General features: G+C 40.3%; 1 protein-coding gene across 3 annotated transcripts in view; it reads left to right on the top strand.

The window, feature by feature from the left end:
- ACADSB (acyl-CoA dehydrogenase short/branched chain) overlaps positions 1 to 25,107 on the top strand; it is a 55,363-nt gene that overhangs the window by 10,428 nt on the left and 19,828 nt on the right. For 2 of the 3 annotated variants that reach the window (XM_023559802.2, XM_010599221.3), the window contains exons 2-5: positions 12,696 to 12,855; positions 18,754 to 18,854; positions 21,259 to 21,465; positions 22,343 to 22,513. In XM_023559802.2, the coding sequence (XP_023415570.1) occupies positions 12,696 to 12,855; positions 18,754 to 18,854; positions 21,259 to 21,465; positions 22,343 to 22,513 (639 nt within the window). The remainder of the gene's footprint in view (positions 1 to 12,695; positions 12,856 to 18,753; positions 18,855 to 21,258; positions 21,466 to 22,342; positions 22,514 to 25,107) is intronic. The other variant, XM_064269218.1, reaches the window with a different exon arrangement.

Here is a 25,107-nt window from a genome sequence, read left to right as displayed (position 1 = left end):
CCTCTTTTGGAAAAATAAGAAATTCAGTGTCTCCCCTCGCCTCCTTGCTCAGCTTCAGCATTCCCAGCCTTCACTATTCCAATCTGAGGAAGCAAATATATCCTTTTTTACCCCCATTATCTCTAAAGTTGTATTCTCCTTTGCATTAAAAATTTTTTTATTGTGGTAAAATATATAACATAAAGCTTGTCATTACTCTGCCCTACAGGGTCATTATGAGTTGGAATCAACTCAATGGCAGTGTTCACAATGTTGTGCAACCATCGCCACTATCTAGTTGCAAAACATTTTCCTCACCCCAAACAGAACTCTGTATCCAATAAGCAATAAGCCCCCATCCTCCCCCTCAACTCCTAGTAACCCCAAACCTACTTTCTGTCTCTATTATTTTTACCTGTACGTACTTCATGTAAGTGTAATCATGCAATATTTGTCTTTTTTGTGTGTGGCTTATTTCACTTAGCATAATAGTTCTCAAGGTTCATCCAGGTTGTAGCATGTAGCAGAATTTCAGTCCCACTCATAAAATAACCAGTAACACTGAAGAAGATCACGTTCCCTAGAAAAATCAATTACACAAGGTTAAGGATAACATTTGCCCGGAAGCCAAGATGAGAAGGCAGGAAGGGATAAAAAAAAAAAACTGGAGGAAAGGAAATGGGAAACTCAGGGTACAAATGGGGAGAGTGCTGACACATTTTGGGGAATACAACCAATGTCACTGAATACTTTGCATACAAACTATCGAATGGGAAACTACTTTGCTCTGTAAACTTTCACCTAAAGCACAATAAAAAATTTAAAAAAAAAACAAATTTCATTTCCTTTCATGGGTATGTAACATTCCATTGTATGTATATATCATATTTTGTTTATCCATTCTTCTATTGATGGACGCTTGGTTTTTTTCCGCCTTTTGGCTCTTACGAAAAATGCTGCTGTCAACATTGGTGTGTGCCTGTTTGTGTCACTGCTTTTCAAGACTTTGGGGCATATTCTTAGAAGTGGAATTTCTGGATCATACAGTAATTCTTATGTTTAACTTTTAAAAAAATTTTTTTTAGTGGGCTGTAAGTGAAAGTTTATAGTTCAGGTTAGTTTCTCATACAAAAATATATACACAAATTGTTATGTGACCCTAGTTGTTGTCCCTATGATGTGACAGCACATTCCTCCTTTCCACCCTGTATTTCCGGTGTCCTTTCCACCAGCTCCTGTCCCTTTCTGCTTTCTCATCTTGCCTCCAAACAGGAGCTGCCCAATTAGTCTCATGTATCTACTTGAGCTAAGAATCACAGTCTTCACAAGTATCATTTTATGTCTTATAGCCCAGTCTAATCATTGTCTGAAGAGTTGGCTTCGGGAATGGTTTTAGTTTTGGGCTAACAGAGAGTCTGGGGGCATTTCTTCTGGGGTCCCCCTAGTCTTAGTCAGAACATTAAATGTGATCTTTTTACTAGAATTTGAGTTCTGCACCCCACTTTGCTCCTGCTTCATCAGGGACTCTCTGTTGTGTTCCCTGTCAGGGCAGTCATTGGTGGTAGCTGGGTACCATCTAGTTCTTCTGGCCTCATGCTGATGGAGTCTCTGGTTTATGTGGCCCTTTCTGTCCCTTGGGCTCGTATTTTCCTTGTGTCTTTGGTGTTATTCATTGTCCTTTACTCCAGCTGGGTTGATACCAAATTGGTGCATCTTAGATAGCCACTTGCTAGCTTTTAAGATCCCAAACCCCACTCACTATTTTTTTAATAGACTTTGTTATGCCAGTTGACCTAAATGTCCCCTAGAACCATGGTCCCCAGACCCGCGTCCCTGCTACTCTGTCCCTTGAAGTGTTTGGTTGTATTTAGGGAACTTCTTAGCTTTTGGTTTAGTCCGGTTGTGCTGACTTCTCCTGTATTGTGTGTTGTCCTTCCCTTCACATCAGATGATTCTTGTCTGCTATCTAGTTAGTGAATACCCCTCTCCTTCCCTCCCCACCTTCTTAACCATCAAAGAATGTTTTCTTCTGTGCTTAAACCTTTTCTTGAGTTCTTGTAAGAGTGGTCTTGTACAATTTTTGTCCTTTTGCAACTGACTGATTTCATTCAGCATTATGCCTTCCATATTCCTCCATGTTATGTTTCATGGATTCATTGTTGTTCTTTATCGTTCCGTAGTATTCCATTGTGTGAATATACCATAATTTGTTTATCCATTCATTCGTTGATGGGCACCTAGGTTGTTTCTGTCTTTTTGCTATTGTGAACAGTGCTGCAGCGAACATGTGCGTACGTATGTTTATTCATGTGAGGGCTGTTATTTCTCCAGGATATATTCCAAGGAGTGGGATTGCTGGATCATATGGTAGTTCTATTGCTAGGTTTTTAAGGAAGTGCCAAATCGATTTCCAAAGTGGTGGTACCATTTTACATTCCCACCAGCAGTGTATAAGTGAGTCTTTCCACAACCCGTCCAACTTTTACTATTTTGTGTTTCTTGGAATAATCCTAACCTCGTTGGGGTGAGAGGGTATCTCATTGTAGTTTTGATTTGCATTTCCGTAATGGCCAATGATTGTGAGCATTTCCTCATATATTGGTTAGCCACCTAAATGTCTTCTTTGGTGATGTGCCTGTTGATATCCTTTGCCCGTTTTTTTAATTAGGTTATTTGTCTTTTTGTTGTTGAAGTTTTGCAGTATCTTGTAGATTTTAGAGATTAGATGCTGTTCAAATTTGTCACAGCCAAAAATTTTTCCCAGTATGTAGGTCGTCTTTTTACCCTTTTGGTGAAGTCTTTGGATGAGCATAAGCGTTTGATTTTTAGGAGCTCCCAGTTATTTAGTTTCTCTTCTGGTGTGTCATGGATTGAATTATGTCCCCCCAAAAATGTATGTATCAACCTGGTTAGGCCACAATTCCCAGTCTTCTGTGGTTGTCCTCTATTTTGTGATTGTAATTTTATGTTAAAGTGGATTAGGGTGGGATTGCAACACCGTTACCAGGTCACCTCCCTGATCCATGCAAAGGGAATTTCCCTGGGGTGCGGCCTGTACCACCTTTCAAGAGATAAAAAGGAAAGGGAAGCAAGCAGAGAGTTAGGTACCTCATACCACCAAGAAAGCAGTGCCGGGAGCAGACCACGTCCTTTGGACCTGTGGTTCCTGTGCTGAGATGCTCCCAGACCAAGGGAAGACTCATGTATCGCAAGACCTTACTCCAGAGCTGATGGAGAGAGAAAGCTTTTCCTTGGAGCTGGTGCCCTGAATTTGGACTTCTAGCCTACTGGACTGTGAGAAAATAAATTTCTCTTTGTTAAAGCCATCCACTTGTGGTATTTCTGTTATAACAGCACTAGATGACTAAGACATGGTGTTTGTGCATTGTTAATAATGTTTTGTACACTGTTTATGCCATGTATTAGGGCTGCACTGGGTGGGTTTAGTGTTGTCCCTATTTTTTCTTCCATGATCTTTATTGTTTTAGTTTTTATATTTAGGTCTTTGATCCATTTTGAGTTAGTTTTTGTGCATGGTGTGAGGTATGGGTCTTGTTTCATTTTTTTGCAGATGGACATCCAGTTATGCCAGCACCGTTTGTTAAAGAAACTGTCTTTTCCCCAATTAACGGACTTTGGGCCTTTGTCAAATATCAGCTGCTGAGAGGTGGATGAATTTACATCTGGATTCTCAATTCTGTTCCATTGTTCTATGTATCTGTTGTTGTACCAATACCACCTGTTTTGACTGCCGTAGAGGTATAATAGGTTCTAAAATCAGGTAGTGTGAGGCCTCCCACTTTGTTCTTTTTCAGTAATGCTTTACTTATCCAGGGCCTCTTCCCTTTCCATATGAAGTTGGTGATTTGGATCAGGATTGCACTGTATCTCTTAGGCTGCTGTGGGTAGAATAGACATTTTTACAACGTTGAGTCTTCCTATCTACGAGCAAGATATGTTTTTCTACTTGCGTAGGTCTCTTTTGGTTTCTTGGAGTAGTGTCCTGTAGTTTTCTTTGCATAGGTCTTTTACATCTCCGGTTAGGTTTATTCCTAAGTATTTTATCTTCTTGGGGTCTACTGTAAATGGTACTGATTTGGTGATTTTCTCTTCAAAGTTCTTTTTGTTGGTGTGTGTGTTTATCTTGTACCCTGATAGTTGCTGAAGTCTTCTATTAGTTCTAGTAGTTTTCCTGTGAATTCTTCGGGGTTTTCTGTGTATAAGATTGTATCATCTGCAAATAGTGGTGCTTTTACTTTTTCCTTACCAATCTGGATGTCCTTTATTTCTTTTTCTAGCCTAATTGCTCTGGCTAGGACCTCCAGCACAAGGTTGAGTAAGAGTGGTGATAAAGGGCATCTTTGTCTGTTTCTGTTCTCAAGGGAAATGCTTTCAGACTCTCTCCATTTAGGATGATGTTGGCTATTTGCCTTATGTAAATGCCCTTTATTATGTTAAGGAATTTCCCTTCTGTTGCTATTTTGCTGAGAGTTTTTATCGTGAATGGGTGTTGGACTTTGTCAAATGCCTTTTCTGCATCAATTGATAAGATCATGTGGTTCTTGTCTTTTGTTTTATTTATATGATGGATTACATTGATTGTTTTTCTAATGTTGAACCATCCCCGCATGCCTGGTATGAATCCCACTTGGTCATGGCAAATTACTTTTTTGATATGTTGTCGAATTCTCTGGGGTAGAATTTTGTTGAGGATTTTTGCATGTATGTTCATGAGGGTATACAGGTATGTAATTTTCTTTTTTTGTGGGGTCTTTACCTGATTTTCATATCAGGGATATGCCGACTTCATAGAACGAGTTTGGAAGTGTTCTATCCTTTTCTACGCTCTGAAATACCTTTAGTAGTAGTAGTGTTAACTCATCTCTGAAAGTTTGGTAGAATTCTCCATTGAAACTGTCAGGGCCAGGGCTTTTGTTGTTGTTGTTGGGAGTTTTTAAATTATGTTTCCAATGTTTTCTTTTGTTATAGGTTTGTTTAGTTGTTCTACCTCTGTTTGTGTTCATTTAGGTAGGTAGTGTGTTTCTAGAAATTTGACCATTTCCTGTAGGTTTTCAAATTTGCTAGAGTACAATTTTTCATAATATTCTGTTATGATTTTTTTAATTTCAATTGGGTCTGTTGTGATATTGCCCATCTCATTTATTATTTGGGTTATTTGCTTCCTCTCCTGTTTTTCTTTTGTCAGTTTGGCCAATGGTTTATCGATTTTATCGGTCTTTGCAAAGAACCAGCTTTTGGTCTTAACTCAATTGTTTTTCTATTCTCTATTTCATTTAATTCTGCTCTAATTTTTATTATTTGCTTTCTTCTGGTGCTCAAGGGTTTCTTTTGCTGTTCTCTTTCTATATGTTCAAGTTGTAGGGTTAAGTCTTTGATTTTGGCCCCTTTTTCTTTTTGAAGGTGTGCATTTATTGCTATAAATTGACCTCTGAGCACTGCTTTTGCTGTGTCCCAAAGGTTCTGGTAGGGCGTGTTTTCATTATCATTTGATTCTATGAATTTCTTTATTCCATCCTTAATTTTTTCTGTAACCCAGTAGTTTTTGAGCGAGGTATTGCTCAGTTTCCATGTGTTTGATATTTTTTTCCTTGCTTTTTCTGTTATTGATTTCTACTTTTATGGCTTATATGGTCAGAAAAGATGCTCTGTAATATTTCGATGCTTTGAATTCTGTTAAGACTTGTGTCATGGATTGAATTATGCCCCCCTCAAAAACTATATATCAGTTTGGCTGGGCCATGATTCCCGGTATTGTGTGATTTTCCTATATATTGTAAATCTTGTCTCTATGATGTTAATGAGGGAGGATGGGTGGCAGTTAGTGAGGCAAGAGTCTATAAGATTGGATTGTATCTTGAGGCAATCTCTTGAAATATAGAAGAAAGAAACCATTGAGCTTCTTTCTGGAGGTTCTGTCCTGTGCTGAAAGTGGTATGTTGAAGTCTCCTGCTATTATTGTGGAGCTGTCAATCTCTCTTTTCAATGCTGTTAGAGTTAGTTTTATGTATTTCGGAGCCCTGCCGTTGGGTGTGACATATGGTTATGTCCTCCTGGTGTATTGACCCTTTAATCGTTATATAGTGTTCTTCCTTATCCTTTGTGGTGGATTTTTACTTTAAAGTCTATTTAGTCAGAAATTAATATTGCCACTCCTGCTGCTTTTTTATTGTTATTTGCTTGATATATTTTTTTCTATCCTTTGAGTTTTAGTTTGTGTCTTTAAGTCTAAGGTGTGTTTTTTGTAGGCAGCATATAGATAGATCATGTTTTTTTGTCCATTGTGCTAGTCTCTGTCTGTTTATTGGTGCATTTAGTCCATTTACAGTCAGCATTATTATGGGTAGGTATGAGTTTAGTGCTGTCATTTCGATGTCTTTTTTGTGTGTGTTGTTGACAGTTTCCTTGTTCCACTTAATTTTCTGTGCTAAATTGTTTTTCTTTATATATTTTCTTTTCCTCTTTTCATTGTTGTTGATTTTGTATTTGCTGAGTCTTTATGTTTTTCTTGTTTTTTTATTTTGATGTGTAGGGTTATTAGTTTCCTTTGTGGTTACCTTAATATTTACTGCTATTTTTCTAAGTTTAAACCAATCTTTTATTTCTTTACACCGCCTTGACTTCCTCTCCATAGGAAAGATCTATGACTACATTTTTTAGTCCCTCTTTTTTGTTTTAATGCTGCCATCTTTTACATAATGACGTCTCTGTTTCCCTGTTTTGAGCATTTTAGCTTTGATTTATTTTTGTGATTTCCGTATCTGCGTTGATATCTGGTTGCTGTGTCAAGTGTTCTGGTTTTGGGTCGTTAGCTGATGTTATTGACTTTCTAACTGGAGGACTCCCTTTAGTATTAATTGTAATTTTGGTTTGGTTTTTGCAAATTCCCTAAACTTCTGTTAGTCTGGAAATGTCCTAATTTTGCTGTCATATTTGAGAGACAGTTTTATAATATAATTCTTGGCTGGCAGTTTTTTTCCTTCAAGGCTTTGTATATGTCATCCCATTGCCTTCTTGCCTGCATGGTTTGTGCTGAGTACTCCGAGCTTGGTCTTATTGACTGTCCTTTGTAGATGACTTTTTGCTTATCCCTAGCCACTCTTAAAATTTTCTCTTTATCTCGGTTTTGGCAGGTTTGATTATAATATGTCCTGGTGACTTTCTTTTGGATCTACCTTGTATGGGGTTCAATGAGGATCTTGAATAGATATCTTCTCATCTTTCACGATATCAGGGAAGCTTTCTGCCAACAAATCTTCAGCAATTCTCTCTGTATTTTCTATTCTCCCTCCCTGTCCTGATACTCCAATCACTTGGTTATACCTCTTGATAGAGTCCCACATAAATCTTAGCTTGTCTTCATTTTTCTAAATTCTTTTATTTAATTTTTCCTCAAATAAGTTGGTGTGAAGTACTTTATCTTCAGTCTCACTAATTCTGACTTCCATTGCTTCATTTCTGCTCCTGTGACTTTCTATTGAGTTTTCTAATTTTGGGTGAAAGTTATACAGCAATGTAATAAAGATTATAGACCCTTTCTCAAAATGTTTTAAATGCATAAAATCAGATATATATGATTACAAAGAAAATCAATTATAAAGCACAGTTATCAAAATATTTTTAAAATTGTAGAGTATCGTAATATGTGCTTCTTAAATAAGATCTAGCAACAGTTCTCTTAACAACTATAATTTTGAAGTAGTGATGAGTGCGAACAATATTTTGAGATATTTGTACCAGCTGTAATGTGATATAAAAATATCTGTGATTTCTTTTGGTGACAGAGTCACCACTTGCTGTCAAATCAGTCATGACTCTTGGTGATACCATGTGTGTCAGAGTAGAACTGTGCTGAATAGGGTTTTCAGTGACTGATTTTTTTCAAAGTAGGTAGCCAGGACTTTCTTTCAAGGCGTCTCTGGGTGGACTTGAACCTCCAACCTTTGAGTTAGCAGCCGAGTGCCTTAACTGTTTACACCACCCGGGGACTCCCAACGGAGTCCCAGATACTACTACTACTAATGTAGTTTTTTGCCTACGTTCATAATTGAGGGAAATGCTATATTTCAGATAGAAGTAAGTGAAAATAAAGATGTAATTTTATTCCCCATCCAAATCAATGATATCTCGAGTTCTGTCCAGAGGAGTCCACAGTTCCAAGGTTAGATAGATCACATCAGTACTTCTGAGTACAACAGGACTCTGGTCAGTTGAATAGGAAACAGGTCAGACTCAAGTTCAGAAGTATTTAGCAAGGCATAAATAACCATCATTCCATTCAAGTAGCGATTGCTGCTCTATACAGAACAATGTGATGATGTGGTACAATGGGTTATGACTGTGAAAAATCATTTTGTCAGAGTGGACACCAAAGTTCCAAAGTCTGAGGTCACTGCAGGCAGAAGGGCAGGGGACATTAGACCGTCAGCATCAAAACCTCAGGCTATGCAGTTCAAGGAAAGAAAGGGCACATTTTATTGTTGTTGTTGTTAGGTGCCATCGAGTTGGTTCCGACTCCTAGTGACCCTACGCACAACAGACCGAAACACTGCCCGGTCCTGCGCCATCCTTACAATCCTTGTTATGCTTGAGCTCATTGTTGCAGCCACTGTGTCAATCCACCTCCTTGAGGGTCTTCCTCTTTTCCGCTGACCCTGTACTGTGCCAAGCATGATGTCCTTCTCCGGGGACTGATCCCTCCTGACGACATGTCCAAAGTATGTAAGACTCAGTCTTGCCATCCTTGCCTCTAAAGAGCATTCTGGCTGCACTTCCTCCGAGACAGATTTGTTCGTTCTTTTGGCAGTCCATGGTATATTCAATATTCTTCGCCAGCACCACAATTCAAAGGCGTCAACTCTTCTTCGGTCTTCCTTATTCATTGTCCAGCTTTCACAACATTTTATTAAAGACTACATACTAGAGGGAAGGCAACTAACTGATTTTTTTTTTTCTGCCAAAAAGGATAGATAATACCTCTCAATGCTGTGATTAAAAACAGATTCCATTCACTTAGCATTCAGCCACTGTATTGTAGGGTACCCATCTTCAGTACTCAGCATTTGTGTGCTACTTCTTACTTTTTAAAGCACACTAGCCTTTGAGTCTTGTGAGTATAAAATAACAGCTGTGTGTCGAACAGTCATATATTTCGTCAGTAGCAATATTGAGACTAAGGTGGTCACGATTGTATCAGAAAGAAAAGTGTGGGATCCTAAGACCCGCTGGCTTCTTAAGTTTCTCAGTGGTGGGCTTTCTCTTAAACATAAACTTCCGTACAAAGGTCATGTATTGACTTAGAGACACAAAGAACTCTATAGTGGGTTAAGTGGAGAAAATAATCTTCCCTGGAAATAAGAAATTTGGGAAACGTATTGTGGTTTTTGAAATTTAGTAGGCAAGTTGGTGAGCATTATGTGGAAAAGACTAGTTGGTTCGTTCTTTGATTCAGATGTATATTGAGGACCTGGTCTGAGACTCGGCCATCAGCCACTGACCCAAATTACTTACCTGGCTTCCTTCTCTGTAATATTCCCCTTTCTTCTCCTGTTCTTCTTTTCTTTGTGCTTGGTGCTACTGATCACTCTTCTTCTGCTACTCAGCTGTACTCCTTCCTTTCTTGAGGCTCTTTGCTCTTTCATTTCTTAATCCTCTTTTCCTTTACCCTTCTTTTTAATTCTCTTATCAGGGAGAAGGCAATACCTTGTATATCATCCCCCTTTCTTCTTTCTAGTCCAGAGTTTCCTGTCCCAACTCTGTGTTTTAATGAGAAAAAAAAAAAGTCCCGTGCAACTTCAACCTAAACTACATATCTCCTAACACTGTAAAAAAAAAATTAACTGCAAAAACGTAGGCACCCGACCATGCCCGAAGCCAACTCTTCAGATCGGGGTTGGACTGGACTATAAGATAGAGAATGATACTGGTAAGGAGTGGGCTTCTTGGCTCAAGTGGACACATGAGACTATGTGGGCAGCTCCTGTCTAGAGGTGAAATGAGAAGGCAGAGGGGGACAGGAGCTGGTTGAATGGACACGAGGAATACAGGGTGGAGGGGAGGAGTGTGCTGTCACATTAGGGGGAGAGCAGCTAGGCTTTCATAGCAAGGTGGGCTCAAGTTTTTGCGTGAGAGACTGACTTGATCTGTAAACTTTCACTTAAAGCACAATTAAAAAAAAAAAAAAGAAAAGAAAAATGGAGGCACCCACATTTTTCTTCTGAATGCCCTAATTTTTTTTTTTCTCAGATGAGACCAGAGCAGAATACACCCACCCCTAGGCACTCAACTACAAAGGTTGTTTAAGTAGCAAAGGTTAACAGTGGTTTTAAACATGGTGACTCTTGTTTCTTTTTTTTCCTCTTTTACCAGCCTTGTAGTATATAACCAGAACTATTCAGAAAATATATTTCAGTATATTATTCCATTTCTTTCTTAATCCTGCAGTACTTGGCTCTGTTTTCTTGGCTTTTCCATGAGTCTGTATCTTGGTGCCCTAACGAGATCGTAAGCTTTTCAGAAGCCAGTGTCCCTTGTACCTGCCACAGACTCTTAGGCAAATGGCAAGTGCTCAGTATATTCCATTTAATTGATGCTTAAATAAAAGGACCATACTGATTCTTTGTTTTAAGAGCTTTACTGAGGTATAATTTATATACCATGAAGTTTGCTTGTTTTAAGGGTACAAGTCAATGATTTTCAGTAAATTTACAAAGTTTCACAACTGTCACCGCAGTCCAGTTTCATAAAGTGTTTATCACGCCCGAAAAGATCATTGTGACCATTAGCATTCACTCCTGTTCCCACTCCACTCATCTACTTCCTGTTCCTATGGAGTTGCCTGTCCTGGATGTTTCATGTAAATGGGATGTGGTCTTTGCCGGCTGGCTTCTTTCGCTTAGTGTAATGTTTTTAGGTTCAAAGGGAATACTAATTCTTAAATTTGTTTCCCATGCAGTATAATTCTACCAAAAAAAAAAAAAAAAACTGGAATGATATAACAAGCCTTTAAAATTGGGTGGTCTCTTCAGCAAAATTGTAGCAAATCCATCGCTGAATAGAATTTGCAAGGTAAGGGATTTGGGAGCTGCGTTAATGGCAAGAAGAGCTGGCTGACAATTTAACTGTTCCTACCGCTGACTCTGTTACTGCCGCCGCCCTGCTGCACTCATGGCAGTGGTGGTAGCAATCAACGTTTATTGAGCTCTTACTGTGTATTAGACACTGTGCTTAACCCTTCCTGTGGATTGTCTCATTAGCCTGCACAGCAGCCACAGGAGATGCTGTTATTATCCCCATATCACAGGTGAGGAAACTGAAACTCTGAGAAGCTTTACTGGAGAGGTGAGAAATCACTTTCCCAGGATCACATAGCTAGTAAATGCAGATGCTGAGATTTGAAAGTAGTTCTTTCAGACTTCAGAGCCTATCTTCTTAACCCTTATGCTATGTTGAATGAGCCCTGGAGACGCGATGGTTAAGCACTCACCTGCCAACCCAGAGGCCAGCGGTTCAAATCCACCAGTGGCCCCACGGGAGAAAAGACCTGGCAATCTGCTCCCATAAAGATGTACAGTCTAGAGACCCAGTTCAGTTCTGTCCTATAGGGTCGCTATGAGTCGAAGTCAATTAGATGGCACACAACAACGACATGCTGTGTTTTACTGATAAGAAGCTGGGAAAAAAAAGTAGCCGTGGAAACAGCTGAAGCCTAAGTGCCAGGCCTTTCCTGGCAGGATAGGTGCTCTGCTTCTCTTAGCTGCTGAACCCCATACCCCCACAAGAGGGCGCCCTTGACACTGGCCAGTCTTAGACACCAGAGGAGGGTTATATTTGGGTTTCCCATTTAAGAAGTCTGTGAAATGTGACTGTCTTGGTTATCTAGTGCCGTTATAACAGAAATACCACAAGTGGATGGCTTTAACAAAGAAAAGTTTATTCTCTCACCGTCCAGTAGTCTAGAAGTCTGAATTCAGGGTGCCAGCTCCAGGGGAAGACGTTCTCTCTCTGTCAGCTCTGGAGGAAGATTCTCGTCATCAGTTTTCCCTTAGTCTGGGAGCATCTCAGTGCAGGAACCTCAGGTTCCCAGGATGTGCTCTGCTCCCATGGCTGCCTTCTTGGTGGTATGAGGTCCCCACGTCTCTCTGCTCACTTCTCTCTTTTATATCTCAAAAGAGATTGGCTTAAGCCACTGTCTAATCTTGTAGGCCTCATCAGTATAACTGCCACTAATCCGTCTTATTACATCATAGTGATAGGATTTATAACACATAAGGAAATCACATCGGAAGATAAAATGGTGGACAATCACACAGTCATACAAGGTAATTATGACCTTGTCAAGTTGACAGATATTTGGGAGGGGACACAATTCAATCCATGATAGTGACATATATCTTGGGAATGAGTTCCATCTAGAAAGTTTGTTTCCTTGCTTGGTAGAAGTTAGGGGAAATTCATTTATTTAGACCAGATCTTTGCTAGGTAAAGGAGATATCATATAATGTTTAACACAGTAATTTGTGTTTATGTTTATATTCAAAAAATGGTGAATTGAAATACGTACCAGATTAAGCTCCCTTATTTTGATGATGTAAAACATTAAAATGGGTTAAAAAATTATCACAAAGAAACTGATACTCAAATGCCCTTCTTTTGTGTGTGTGTGTGTGTTCCCTCTTCAATGGGGGCTGTTCCTGTAGCTAACAAGAAACATCCCAACTTGCCTGTCTTCTTGGAAAATTCCTCCTTGTGTCTTAAAATCTTCCCAGTCAGAAGCTTCACTTAACATATCAAATAATGGACTGTCCACTGCCCCACTGCAGACGTTGACAGAAGAGGAATTGATGATAAAGAACACCGGTGAGTAAACTTCCAGACTTCACCTCATTTCTGGTCATGGGTTGGGTCTACAGTATGCAATGACATAAGACATGACTGGGAGCCATATGCATCTAAATTTGTGAAAGAAATTTTTGACATTAATTTTTTTTTTTTTTTAAAGCAATGCATGTCTATGGTTTTTTTTAAAAAATTGTAGAAAAAAGGCTGGTTAAAGGCTAAGCCTCCCTCCCACCCCTGCCCCCTGGTTCTCTAGTTCTCATCAGAAGCTGCCTTGTTAACAGTTTCTTTTGCATTCTGACAGTGTTAGAAATGCATGTCCTCATCCCCCTGCCATCGAGTCCATTCTGACTCATAGCGACACTCTAGGACAGAGTAGAACTGCCCCATAGGGTTTCCAAGGCTGTCACCTTTACGGGAGCAGACTGCCACATCTTCTTCCCAAGGAGCAGCAGGTGGGCTCGAGCTGCCGACCTTTCAGCTAGCAGCCGAGCACCTAACCACTGCACCACCAGGGCTTCTTAAAAATACATAAAACCAACCCCGTTGCTGTCGAGTCAATTCCGACCCATAGCAACCCTATAGGATAGAGTAGAATTGCCCCATAGAGTTTCCAAGGAACGCCTTGTAGATTCGAACTGCTGACCTTTTGGTTAGCAGCCTTAGCTCTTAACCACCAGGCCACCAGGGTTTCCAGAAATACATATAGGTTCCCTTTTTTCAGGTAGGGAGTTTTAATATTTCATAGAGAACTTAAATTTTATGTTTATCCATGAAGTGGCTACGATTGAAATACAAGATCTGAATCAAGAGGTTGTATGCCACCGAAGCTTCAAGGAGATTATAATTATTTACTTATGTGTAGGGGAGGTGTGTGAGTGAGAGTGAAATTATGGTATACTTAAAAATCTGTAGCACAACATCAGAATTCTTGCACTTGGGAAGTACGGGTTGGTAAATGTATTCATTTTCTATTGCTCTGTAACAAATTGCCACAGATGCAGTGGCTTGAAACAGCGCCCATTTCTTCACTCACGATTCTGTGGGTTAGAAGTCCAGGCATGTGAGGTTGGGTTCTCTGCTCAAGATCTCTCAAGTTAAATGGGGCGTCAGCTGGGCTACATTCTCTCTGGAGCTCACATGGTGGCAGGAGGCAGCTCCCCCCAGGTGTAGCACTGAGGCCCCTGTTTCCTTGCTGGCTGTCAGCTGGGGGTCGCCCGCAGTTCCCAGAGGCCACCCTCCTCCTTGCCACCTGGCTCCCTCTGTCTTCAAAGCCAGTAATGGAGAAGTCTGCCTTGCATTGAATCCCTCTTACACTTCAAATCAGAGGTGTCACTAGGGTTGGTGTCACCCAATGTGGTTACTCATGGTGTCACACCCCCCCCATGGACCTCCTCCTGTACCAGACCACGCAGAATCCTTTGTAATTTTTTTTACATTTTTTACACTTTATGTTATTCATAAGTCATAATTCCTGTATATCGCTCCTTCTTTTCCTTTAATCACTACTTCAGTCTCAAAAAAGTTATTGGTATAGGTTCACAAATGCTAATTACCACAGTATTGTGGCTAAAACACCAGAAAATTTGGCAAAATCGGCAACTATAAAAACACTGGCAGCAACAAAACCGCTGTGCTTGTATGCAGACAAAACCACATCGTTCGGTGGTTCAGAGCGTCATTGTACTTGGGTAATAACGATAGCTCTGACCAGAGGGCGTTAGAAGGTTCAAAAAATAAATTAGCACAGAGGTTTTTATTTATTTATTGCACTTGAGATGAAGGTTTACAGAACAAACTAGCTTCTTACCAAACAGCTAGTGCACATATTGTTTTATGACATAGGTCAACAACCCCACAACATGTCAACACTCTCCGCTCCTCGACCTTGGGTTCCCTATTACCAGGTTTTCTGTCCCCTCCTGCCTTCTAGTCCCTGTCCCTGTGAAGCAGCCAGGCATGAAAGGATTATTAACCATCCCATAATAGTTGTTTTTCAGAAAAGTCTACTCTTGTCACCTTTTTGTTACGATTTTACAGCACTTCATCATGATTGGTCTAATCCCCAGGTTTCTTGTCTCCTGCTGGCAGAAGGCTGAGGCGCAGGTGCACTGACTCCAAACCTACCCACTTTATGACCTTCCTGGGGTGCCCGTAGCGAGCCATTGCCATTTTTTTCAGAGCTGTGCACAGTATTTTTAGAGCCATGCACAAAAACGCAATCACTAAAATTGTGCAGACACACATCAAAAGACTGAAGATCCTTCCCTCACTGTTCATGCATATGTGTGTCACTCCCTATAAAAGGAACAAATCTGCCCTGGTTCAGGGAGCTGGCAGCCTTAGGTCATGAGACCCTGCCTGTCTCCCAGTTTGCAAACTGAGTAAACCTTTCTGTTCTTCCAACCCTATGTCTGGCTGACTTCAATTCGCTAGTCTATTTGACAAGAACCTATTAGTTGACGGCTTCACCTGGGCTGGTGTGCCCCTTTAGTCTCATTTTGTTTTATGGCCCTGTCTAATCTTTGACTGAAGGCTGAACCTCAGGAGTGACTTCATTACTGAGGTAAAAGTGTGTCTGAGGGCCATACTCTCAGGGTTTCTCCAGTCTCTGTCAGGCAAGTAAGCCTGGTCTTTTTTTATAAGTTAGAATTTTGTTCTACATCTCCCTCTATCTCTGCCCGGAACCCTCTATTGTGATCCCTGTCAGAGCAGTCTGTAGTGGTAGTCAGGCACCATCTAATTGTACTGGACTCATTCTGGTAGAGGCCATAGTAGTTGTGGTCTCTTAGTCCTTTGGACTAATCCCTCCCTTGTGTCTTTAGTTTTCTTCATTCTCCCTTGTTCCTGAAGGGATGAGAACAATGAAGTATCTTAGATGGCCGCTCACAGGCTTTTAAGACCCCAGATGCTGCTCACCAAAGTAGAATATAGAACATTTTCTTTATACACTATGTTATGCCAATTGAGCTAGATTTTCCCTGAGATCATGGTCTCCACAGCCCTCAACCTATTAATTCAGTCCCTCAGCAAGTTTGGATGTGTCTGTGGAGCTTCCAGAAACCCTGCTGGCGTAGTGGTTAAGAGCTACGGCTGCTAACCAAAACGGTCAGCAGTTCGAATCCACCAGATACTCTTTGGAAACTCTCTGGGGCAGTTCTACTCTGTCCTACAGGGTTGATATGAGTCAGAATCGGCTCGACGGCAGTGGGTTTGTTTTTTTTAGTTTTTGGATGGAGCTTGCATGCCCTTGGCTTGTACAAGTTGTACTGGCTTCCCCAGTATTGTGTAGTGTCTTACCCTTCACCAGAGTTATCACTTGTCTATTGTATATTTAGTGTTTTTCCATCCCCAGCCCTCCCCTCCCTCGTTACCATCAAAGATCGTTTCTTTCTATGTAGCACAGAGTATTAGCCTTGTAGGTATATTAACAAATGTAAGCCGGGCTTACGAAAAATGTTTTTGTTGTTATAACTAACTCCAGGGATATTTTTATGAAAGATGGTAAATTACTGCTGTAACAATGCCCCAAAATTTTATAGACAATCATTTTGGTGTCACCCCCTCTGACAGTGTCACCCGATGCAGTCCACACCCCTTAGTGATGCCACTGCTTCAAATCTGTTTCACCAGGAGGAGCCTTTTCCCTTTTAAGGAGTCACCTGATAAAGTCAGGCCCACTAAGGGTAATCACCTTCTCTATCTATAAAATCCTCCACAGCAGCACTCAGCGTTTGATTCTTTAACTGGGACAAGGCATGTATACACCAGGGGCTGGAATCTGAGTGGCCATCGTAGAATTCAGCCTACCACCGTAAATGCATTTCTTTTCCTTTGTTCTCCTCAAATGTTAGGCACAGGCTCTCAGGGATTTAGTACCGAACAACAGCAAAGAAATCACTCCTTCAAGGAACTCACAGTCTACTAAAAAAGGCAATCAGTTAAAGAAATAGTTTCAAAATGTCAGGTACGGCCTGTTGAGGAGCAAAGCAGAGAGCACCTAGAATCTGCTAGAGATGGCTGGAATTGGGGGTAGCGAAGCGGTTAGTGTAGGCTTCCCAGAGAGCACGGTGTTTACGCTGTACCTCCAAGGGTGAAGAGTTTGACAGCTAGACAGAGAAAGGGAAGACATTCTCAGCAGCGGGAGTAGCTTGTCAGAAACAAAGAAATATTCATGAGCAAGCGTCTGTGTACTGAAGTTTCTGTTTGGGACAGTTGACTTCTGTTCATCTGCAGCACTTGGTATTACAATGATAGTAAAGCTAAGAAGGTGCTTAAGTACCCCATTCCTTTCATCAAAATGACTTCCAGATAGATCTAAGACTTAAAAAAAAACAAAACCGTAGAGGTCTGGAACAGTGCTTCTCAGCTGGGATTGCTTTTGCCCCAGGAGGCATTTGGCAGTGTCTAGAGACATTTTTTGGTTGTCACAACTGAGGGGGTGCCCCTGGCATCTACGGGGTAGAGAGCAGGGTTACCGCTGGACATGCTGTGATGCCCAGAACAGCCCCAGGACAATGACTGTCAGTGTTACCACAAATCGCGGATTCGAGCTGCCTGCTGCAAAGCCAGTACTGAGACAGGAGGCGGTAAGCAGCAAGGGGGCTTTATTGAACACTGGTATTCAAGAGACGGAGGGGGCTAAATTTCTCCCAAATTCTGTCTACTTCTAAAGAGCTAGTGGGAGCGTCTTATAGGGGGAAGATCAGGGTTACCTAATTTTTTAAGTATGTAGGGCACAAATGATCTTCTACATCACAAAACAAGAACCTTTATTAAACTAAAGATATGCATGTCAGACATCTGGACTCTAATCTGTATGTTTTTAAACAGGCTGAAAAAACTCACATAAGACTCTCTCGGCTAGTGGAGCTGCTCTGCCAAGTCTACTCAGACTGAGATAAGGAGCAAGAAAGAAAGTTGCAGATCAGAAGTGTCAGGCAGCCTCCTTCACTGCAGGCTGGCGGGCTGAAGGCCATTTGCAAAACAAAGCTCAGTCATGTTTTTTATGTTAAGAGTGGAACAGGCTGCTCAGCCATGTCTTGAACAGAACCTGTGCCATTTTTCAAAGACTAGAGATAGTGGTTAAGTGCTACAGCTGCTAACCAAAGGGTTGGCAGTTCGAATCCACCAGGCGCTCCTTGGAAACTCTATGGGGCAGTTCTGCTCTGTCGTGTAGAGTCGCTAGGAGCTGGAATCGACTCCACGGCACTGGGTTTGGGTTTTTGGTTTTGGTTAGAGATTAATACCGCTTATACAGCTATATTAAAACAAACTAGAAAATAATTCCCTCTAATATTAAAACACTAGAGAAAATGTATATTCTGTACTTCCTCAGTAGTGCCGAAGCTGAGAAGCCCTGTGCTACATGATCATGCAGCTCCTAAAGGGCCAAGTCAGACAGGTGTGCTGATTTCATTAAGGTATATTAAGGGAGGGGGAAAAGCAAAGCGCAGCTCACTGTCTATCTTGTGATTCCTTTGTGTGAACAATATATATGTGTAGCGATATAGAGATGATTTTCAAATATAAAAGTTTTTAGGAAAAATACATAAGAAACTTAAAAATTAGTAACCTTTGGACAGAGAGACCGGAGGGTTAGAGGAGAGAGCAGGCTTCGTTTTTTGTTTTGTATTTTCTGTATTACTGGAGCCATATACATGAGTTATTTTTTACATCATCAGGAGCTTCAGTGGGGTGGGGCAGAGTTATACCTTTAGATCTGTATGAAAAACAAAAACAAAAAACTTCAAAAACTCTATCTTAAGAGAATAAGAAGAGCATCTGTGTCTCTTTTAACTATTAGTTAAAAAAAGCAAAATTCGGTCAGTGAAGTGTTAATGAGCTGTTATCATCTCTGTTCTATTACTATGTCTGCCACTTGAACATAAAACTTAACGGTACTTCTTTTTCCTACAGTTAAAAAATTTGCCCAGCAACAAGTTGCTCCCTTGGTTTCAACGATGGATGAAAATTCAAAAATGGATAAATCAGTAATACAAGGACTGTTTCAACAAGGGGTATATATTTTATAATTCTTCCAATCTGAAACTTCTATAAATACATTCCAGTGTTAAAATGCATGCATACTTTTAAATTTAGGGAGTATAATGATAGCATAACGAGCCCTGCATTTCCTCGTCAAAATTCTTTTTTCTTTTTTAAAGATTGAGATCCTAGTTAATATTTATATACTTAAAGATGTCTTTAAATTGATTTTTTTTTTTTAATTAGAAATACTGTGCTTTTTAAGTAAAAGGTTGGAACTGAGAGCGAGTGATTTCTTTAGACCAGTGGTTCTTAACAGGGTGGGATTTTACCCCCTCCCACAGTGGGCTGGGGTGGGGCTAGGGCACTCTTCCCAGTCAGGTAGAGGCCAGGGATGCTGCTGAACAAGCTACAAAAGCAGTCCCCATGACTGAGAATTACTTGACTTCATAGTGCCGAGACTGAGAAACTGTACTTTAGATGGTAAAACTTCATTGTACGTAGAGTATTATGCAACCCTATGCATGTGGTGAACTTAGAAGCAGAGATGCTATCCAAAGTCCGCATTAAGCAGGGCAGCAGATTTCAAACGTTTTAAGTCACATAGTCCTTTACGTGGAAGCGCAGGTTACAAAACAGGTAAAAGTGGAACTGCCCGGGCAGGGGGTAGGAGGAGCGGTGATCAGCCTGGAGGCTTGGAGGAGAACAGGGGTGTGCCGTGAGGTTTATTTTCTTCTTTTGAATGCTAAGGACATCACAGAGCCAGTTGGTGCTGTTTAGAGCCATTGGTTTTAATCTTGTCTGTCATCCTCTATGGAAAATAACCATTTCTGCTTAGCTAGAGAGTTTTCTTTCTTCCTGTTTTAAAGAGACCAACTTTTTTGTACCACGTATAGTAGTGATGTTTCCAACTGTCTTTTAGCAGTGAAACTCTTGGCAAAATGGAATCACCTTGGGTCAAACCCAAACATAAAATGGAATCAGTGGGCCCACTCCGCAGCCAGGTTTCATCTTCACTGTTTGCAGAGCCTCTGTGCTTCTCCAAGAGACCGATGGCTCCGCAGTTTGAAAATCCCTCTCCCAGGTGGTAGTCCTTGCGGTCAGGGCTGTCTACAGAGTAATTAGTTGCCTACATCCTGCTACCCGTCTCCATAAATGGCTCTTGCTCAGACTTAGCCTTCCCTGGAGAGTCTGCACAGTCCTGGACCAGGTATTCTCGGCCTCGGCCGACTCCTGTTGTCCCAGCTCCATGGTCACCTGCCATAATAGCTGACACAGAAACATTTTCAATTTAGGAGAAATTGTGACTTTGTTAGAGAAGGAATGTCCCAGAAGCTGTTGAAGAAATTGTAATCAGATGGTTACCATGCCCTCCCAGGCACACCCGAGTCCTTCAGCTCTTCCTCACAGAACGTCATCTCTGCTTCTCTCACACTTCAGCCATCCCCCTCTGTGTTTCTCCCTGCACATCAGCTAAGTGTTCCTTCTGCTTAAAACACAGCCACCAAAACCCAGAACACAGCAAGCTGTGATTCCCCACGTGTCTGAGAGGACAGGAGTAGTGTCTGTCTCTTAGCAGCTTTGGGGCAAGGGTTACATGTACGCACATTCTCTGTCTGCACCGAGGACACTGAAAATGTCCTGTGACAGTTTCACATTCCGGACGTGGAAGTACAGGCTCAGACTAAACATCACTGGACATCGGACTGGCACAGGCTTATCGGAAAGCCTTGGCCAATGTTCGGGCTTGTTTACCAAGCAACTGTGCCTCAGCTAGTGTGGCTCCAAGCCAACATCACCAAGTGTTGGCTGCTAAACATCTTGGACTTGCTAAAATGGCCCGTTACCCCAAAAGGAACGGCCATTCCGTTGTTACCTTGGCTGAAAGCATCAAGGTGGAAGGGCCTGACTAGAAAAGATGACACCAAATGAAACTGTAGACGTTCCCACTGAGGGGTAGATCGCTTTCCTCAGGTGCCTCATTACATAGAAAGCAGTAAAAGGCAGCCGTGTTGAAAAAGCAAACCAAACACTACCTACAGCCTTCAAGCAGGCAGCTGGCAGTTCGTGGCAAGAAAGGTCATGAGAATATATTTCTATTATGTCATGTATTTTGTCATTTTATTATTCCATTCAATTATCCTTCAAAGCATCTTGCCTTTTTTATTTTTGTTTTTTAGAACCAAAGCCAAAAGGAAATTAATGATAGTTCTAGCAATATAATTTTATTCTTTTCAAATACATACAATTTCTGTTACAGATTTTTTTATTACTTGTAACGTAGCAAAATATCCACACCAAATTAAAATATATATACAGAATTTTAAAATTAAGAACATAGGTGGTTACAATTTATTTTTTTTAGCTTGTTCTTGCAAGAAATTTCTTCGAGTAAAAATAGCTTTCTTAACCACTGTTTCTTGGCTTCTCCTTCAGTTGATGGGTATTGAAGTTGACCCAAAATATGGAGGAACAGGAGCCTCGTTTTTTTCCTGTGTCCTGGTGGTAGAGGAATTAGCCAAAGTTGACGCATCTGTGGCTCTCTTATGTGACATCCAGAACACGTTAATTAACAGGCTGATTAAAAAACATGGGACAGAAGAGCAAAAGGCCACCTATTTGACCCAGCTGACTTCAGAAAAAGTGAGTGGAGACAAGTCGTCAAAGTGGATCTTTTCTAAACTTAGGATATTTCCAGAAGAAAGGCAGCCACGATGTTGACGCTCCAAGAGCACAGTGTAGCACTCACTGTTAACTAATTAAGCAAAGCTCAATAAATCAGCACTACTAGAAGAGTACACGCTGCCTCTCATTTGCCGCTTGGAAATTTAGAGAAGAACCATCAAACAATAGAAGTATTTCCTTTTTGGCTAGTAATAGGGAACCCAGGGTTGAGAAGGGAGAGTGTTGACGTGTCACAGGGTTGTTAACCAGTGTCATACAGCAATGTGTGTACTGTTTGATGAGAAACTAGTTCGTTCTGTAAACCTTCATCTAAAGTACAATTAAAAAAAGAAAAAGTCTTTCCTTTTTGTCCTAATTATACTTTATAATACCTTTGTTGATGGTTTCATTTACATTGTGTTCCTACTGCATTTGGAGCCTTGATGGCACAGTGGTTAAGATCTACGGCTGCTAACCAAAAGGTTGGCAGTTCAAATCCGCCAGCCACTCCTTGGAAACCCAGTGGGGCAGTTCTACTCTGTCCTGTGGGGTCACTGTGAGTCAGAATCGACTTGACGATAATGGGTTTTGGTTCTACAGCAATTATTAGAACCAATGTAATTAAACTTAACCTTACAAATGTATTCTTAAGTTTTTTAATTGTCTTACAGAAATAGTAGGGTATATTTTGAAAAATTGAAACTGTCAGAATACTATTACTATTTTGACAAGTACAGGCTTTTAAAAGTAGCTAAAGGTTTGATTTACAAATGTCCATTTTCCCTGAGTGAATTTTTTGTTACGCAGCAGAGAAAGAGGCTTATTAACCCTGGATTTTTTTCCCTCGAATATGTAGGTGGCAAGTTTCTGCCTTTCAGAGGCTGGAGCAGGTAGTGACCCATTTACTTTGAAGACCAGAGCTGATAAAAAGGGAGATTACTATGTCATCAACGGGTCCAAGATGTGGATTAGCAGTGCTGAGCACGCAGGCCTTTTCCTGGTGATGGCTAATGCAGACCCTGCCATGGTAAGTCTGAAAATAAACTTTCCTTCCTTCCACCCTCCCCCTTTCTCTTTTTAGGCCTTAGTCTTAAATTCTTCATTCACCCAATACTGAGAATGTTAAACTAGTCTATTTTTGGCCTCTTATTTATTAGTGTCCAAAAATAGATATTGGTGGTGCAGTTACTAATTATGGGAGGGCCATTTGTCATCTCCAAATATGTTATATGGAAACCCTGGTGGCAATAGTGGTTAAGTGCTATGGCTCCTAACCAAAAGGTTGGCAGTTTGAATCCACCAGGTGTTCCTTGGAAACTCTATGGGGCAGTTCTACTCTGGCCTATACGGTCACTGTGAGTCGGAATATGAGACACAGTGAGGAATAAAAGTCACCTACAAAGGAGAGCCAATAAGAATAAGCTCGGACTACTCGGCAGAAACCATGCAGGGAAGAAGGCAATGGGATGACATATTTAAAAAAATTGAAGGAAAAAAATTGCCTGCCAAGAATTATATATCCATCAAAACTGTCTCTTAAATATGAAGGTGAAATTAAGACATTTCCAGATAAACACAAGTTGAGGGAATTCATAAAAACCAAACCAAAACTACAAGAAATACTAAAGAGAGTTCTTTGGTTAGAAAATCAATATCAGGTATTGACCCAAGACTAGAACACTGGGCAGAGCAACCAGAAGTCAACCCAGACAGGGAAATCAAAAAAAAAAAACCAAAGAAAGATTTTTAAAAAAGCCCAACACAGGGTAACGGAAATGTTATTATATAAAAGAAGACAAGATTAAAGTAATAAAGAGGGACTAAGAAATGTAATCATACACCTTCCATATGAAAAGGAAGATACAGCGATACAAAGAAATAAAAGTTAGTTTTAAATTTAGAAAAATAGGGATAAATAATAAGGTAACCACAAAGGAGACAAACTATCCTGCTCATCAAAATCAAATACAAGGGAAAAATACAGACTAGCAGAAACAAAATCAGCAACAACAAATATGAGGAAAGGACAATATATAATCTACTCAGCACATAAAATCAGGTGGGAAAAAGAAACTGTCAGTACACAAAAAAAGACATCAAAATGATAGCACTAAATTCATATCTATCCATAATTACCCTGAATGTAAATGGACTAAACGCACCAATAAAGAGACAGAGAGTGGCGGAATGGATTAAAAAACAAGATCCGTCTATATGCTGCCTATAAGAGACACACCTTAGACATAGAGACACAAACAAACTAAAACTCAAAGGATGGAAAAAAATATATCAAGCAAACAACAATTAAAAAAGAGCAGGAGTGGCAATATTAATTTCCAACAAAGTAGACTTTAAAGTTAAGTCCATCAGAAAGGATAAGGAAGGACACTGTATAATGATTAAAGGGACAGTACTCCAAGAAGATATAACCATATTAAATATTTATGCACCCAATGAGAGGGCTGCAAGATACATAAAACAAACTCTATCAGCATTGAAAAGTGAGATAGACAGCTCCACAATAATAGTAGGAGACTTCAACACACCACTTTCGGTGAAGGACAGGACATCCAGAAAGAAGCTCAATAAAGACACGGAAGATCTAAATGCCAAGATCAACCAACCTGACCTCGTAGACATATACAGAACACTCCACCCAACAGCAACCAACTATCTTTTCTAGTGCACATGGAACATTCTCTAGAATAGTCCACATATTAGGTCATAAAGCAAACCGTAGCAGAATCCAAAACACTGAAATATTACAAAGCATCTTCTCTGACCATAAGGCCATAAAAGTGGAAATCAATAACAGGAAAAGCAGGTAAAAGAAATCAAACACTTGGAAACTGAGCAATACCCTGCTCAAAAAAGACTGGATTATAGAAGACATTAATGATGGAATAAAGAAATTCAGATAATCCAATGAGAATGAAAACACTTCCTATCAGAACCTCTGGGACACAGCAAAAGCAGTGCTCAGAGGCCAATTTATATGAACAAATGCACACATCCAAAAAGAAGAAAGGGCCAAAATCAAAGAATTATCCCTACAACTTGAACAAATAGAAAGAGAGCAACAAAGGAAACCCACAGGCACCAGAAGAAAACAAATAATAAAAATTAGAGCTGAACTAAATGAAATAGAAATCAGAAAAACAATTGAAAGAATTAACAAGACCAAAAGCTGGTTTTTTGGAAAAATCAACAAAATTGACAAACCACTGGCCAAACTGACAAAAGCAAAACAGGAGAGGAACCAAATAACCCAAATAAGAAATGAGATGGGCAATATTACAACAGACCCAAGTGAAATTAAAAGAATCATATCAGATTACTATGAAAAACTATACTCAAACAAATTTGAAAACCTAGAGGAAAGGGGTGAATTCCTAGAAACACACTACCTACCTAAACTAACACAAACAGGTAGAACAACTAAACAGACCCATAACAAAAGAAGAGATTGAAAAGGTAATCAAAAAACTCCCAACAAAAAAAAAGCCCTGGTTCGGACGGCTTCACTGGAGAGTTTTACCAAACTTTCAGAGAAGAGTTAACACAACTAATACTGTAAAGGTATTTCAGAGCATAGAAAAGGATGGAATCCTACCAAACTCG

The sequence above is a fragment of the Loxodonta africana genome, chromosome 16 (assembly GCF_030014295.1).
Source record: "Loxodonta africana isolate mLoxAfr1 chromosome 16, mLoxAfr1.hap2, whole genome shotgun sequence".
In the NCBI taxonomy this organism is placed as follows: Eukaryota; Metazoa; Chordata; class Mammalia; order Proboscidea; family Elephantidae; genus Loxodonta; species Loxodonta africana.
This window is presented reverse-complemented; position numbering and strand designations above follow the sequence as displayed.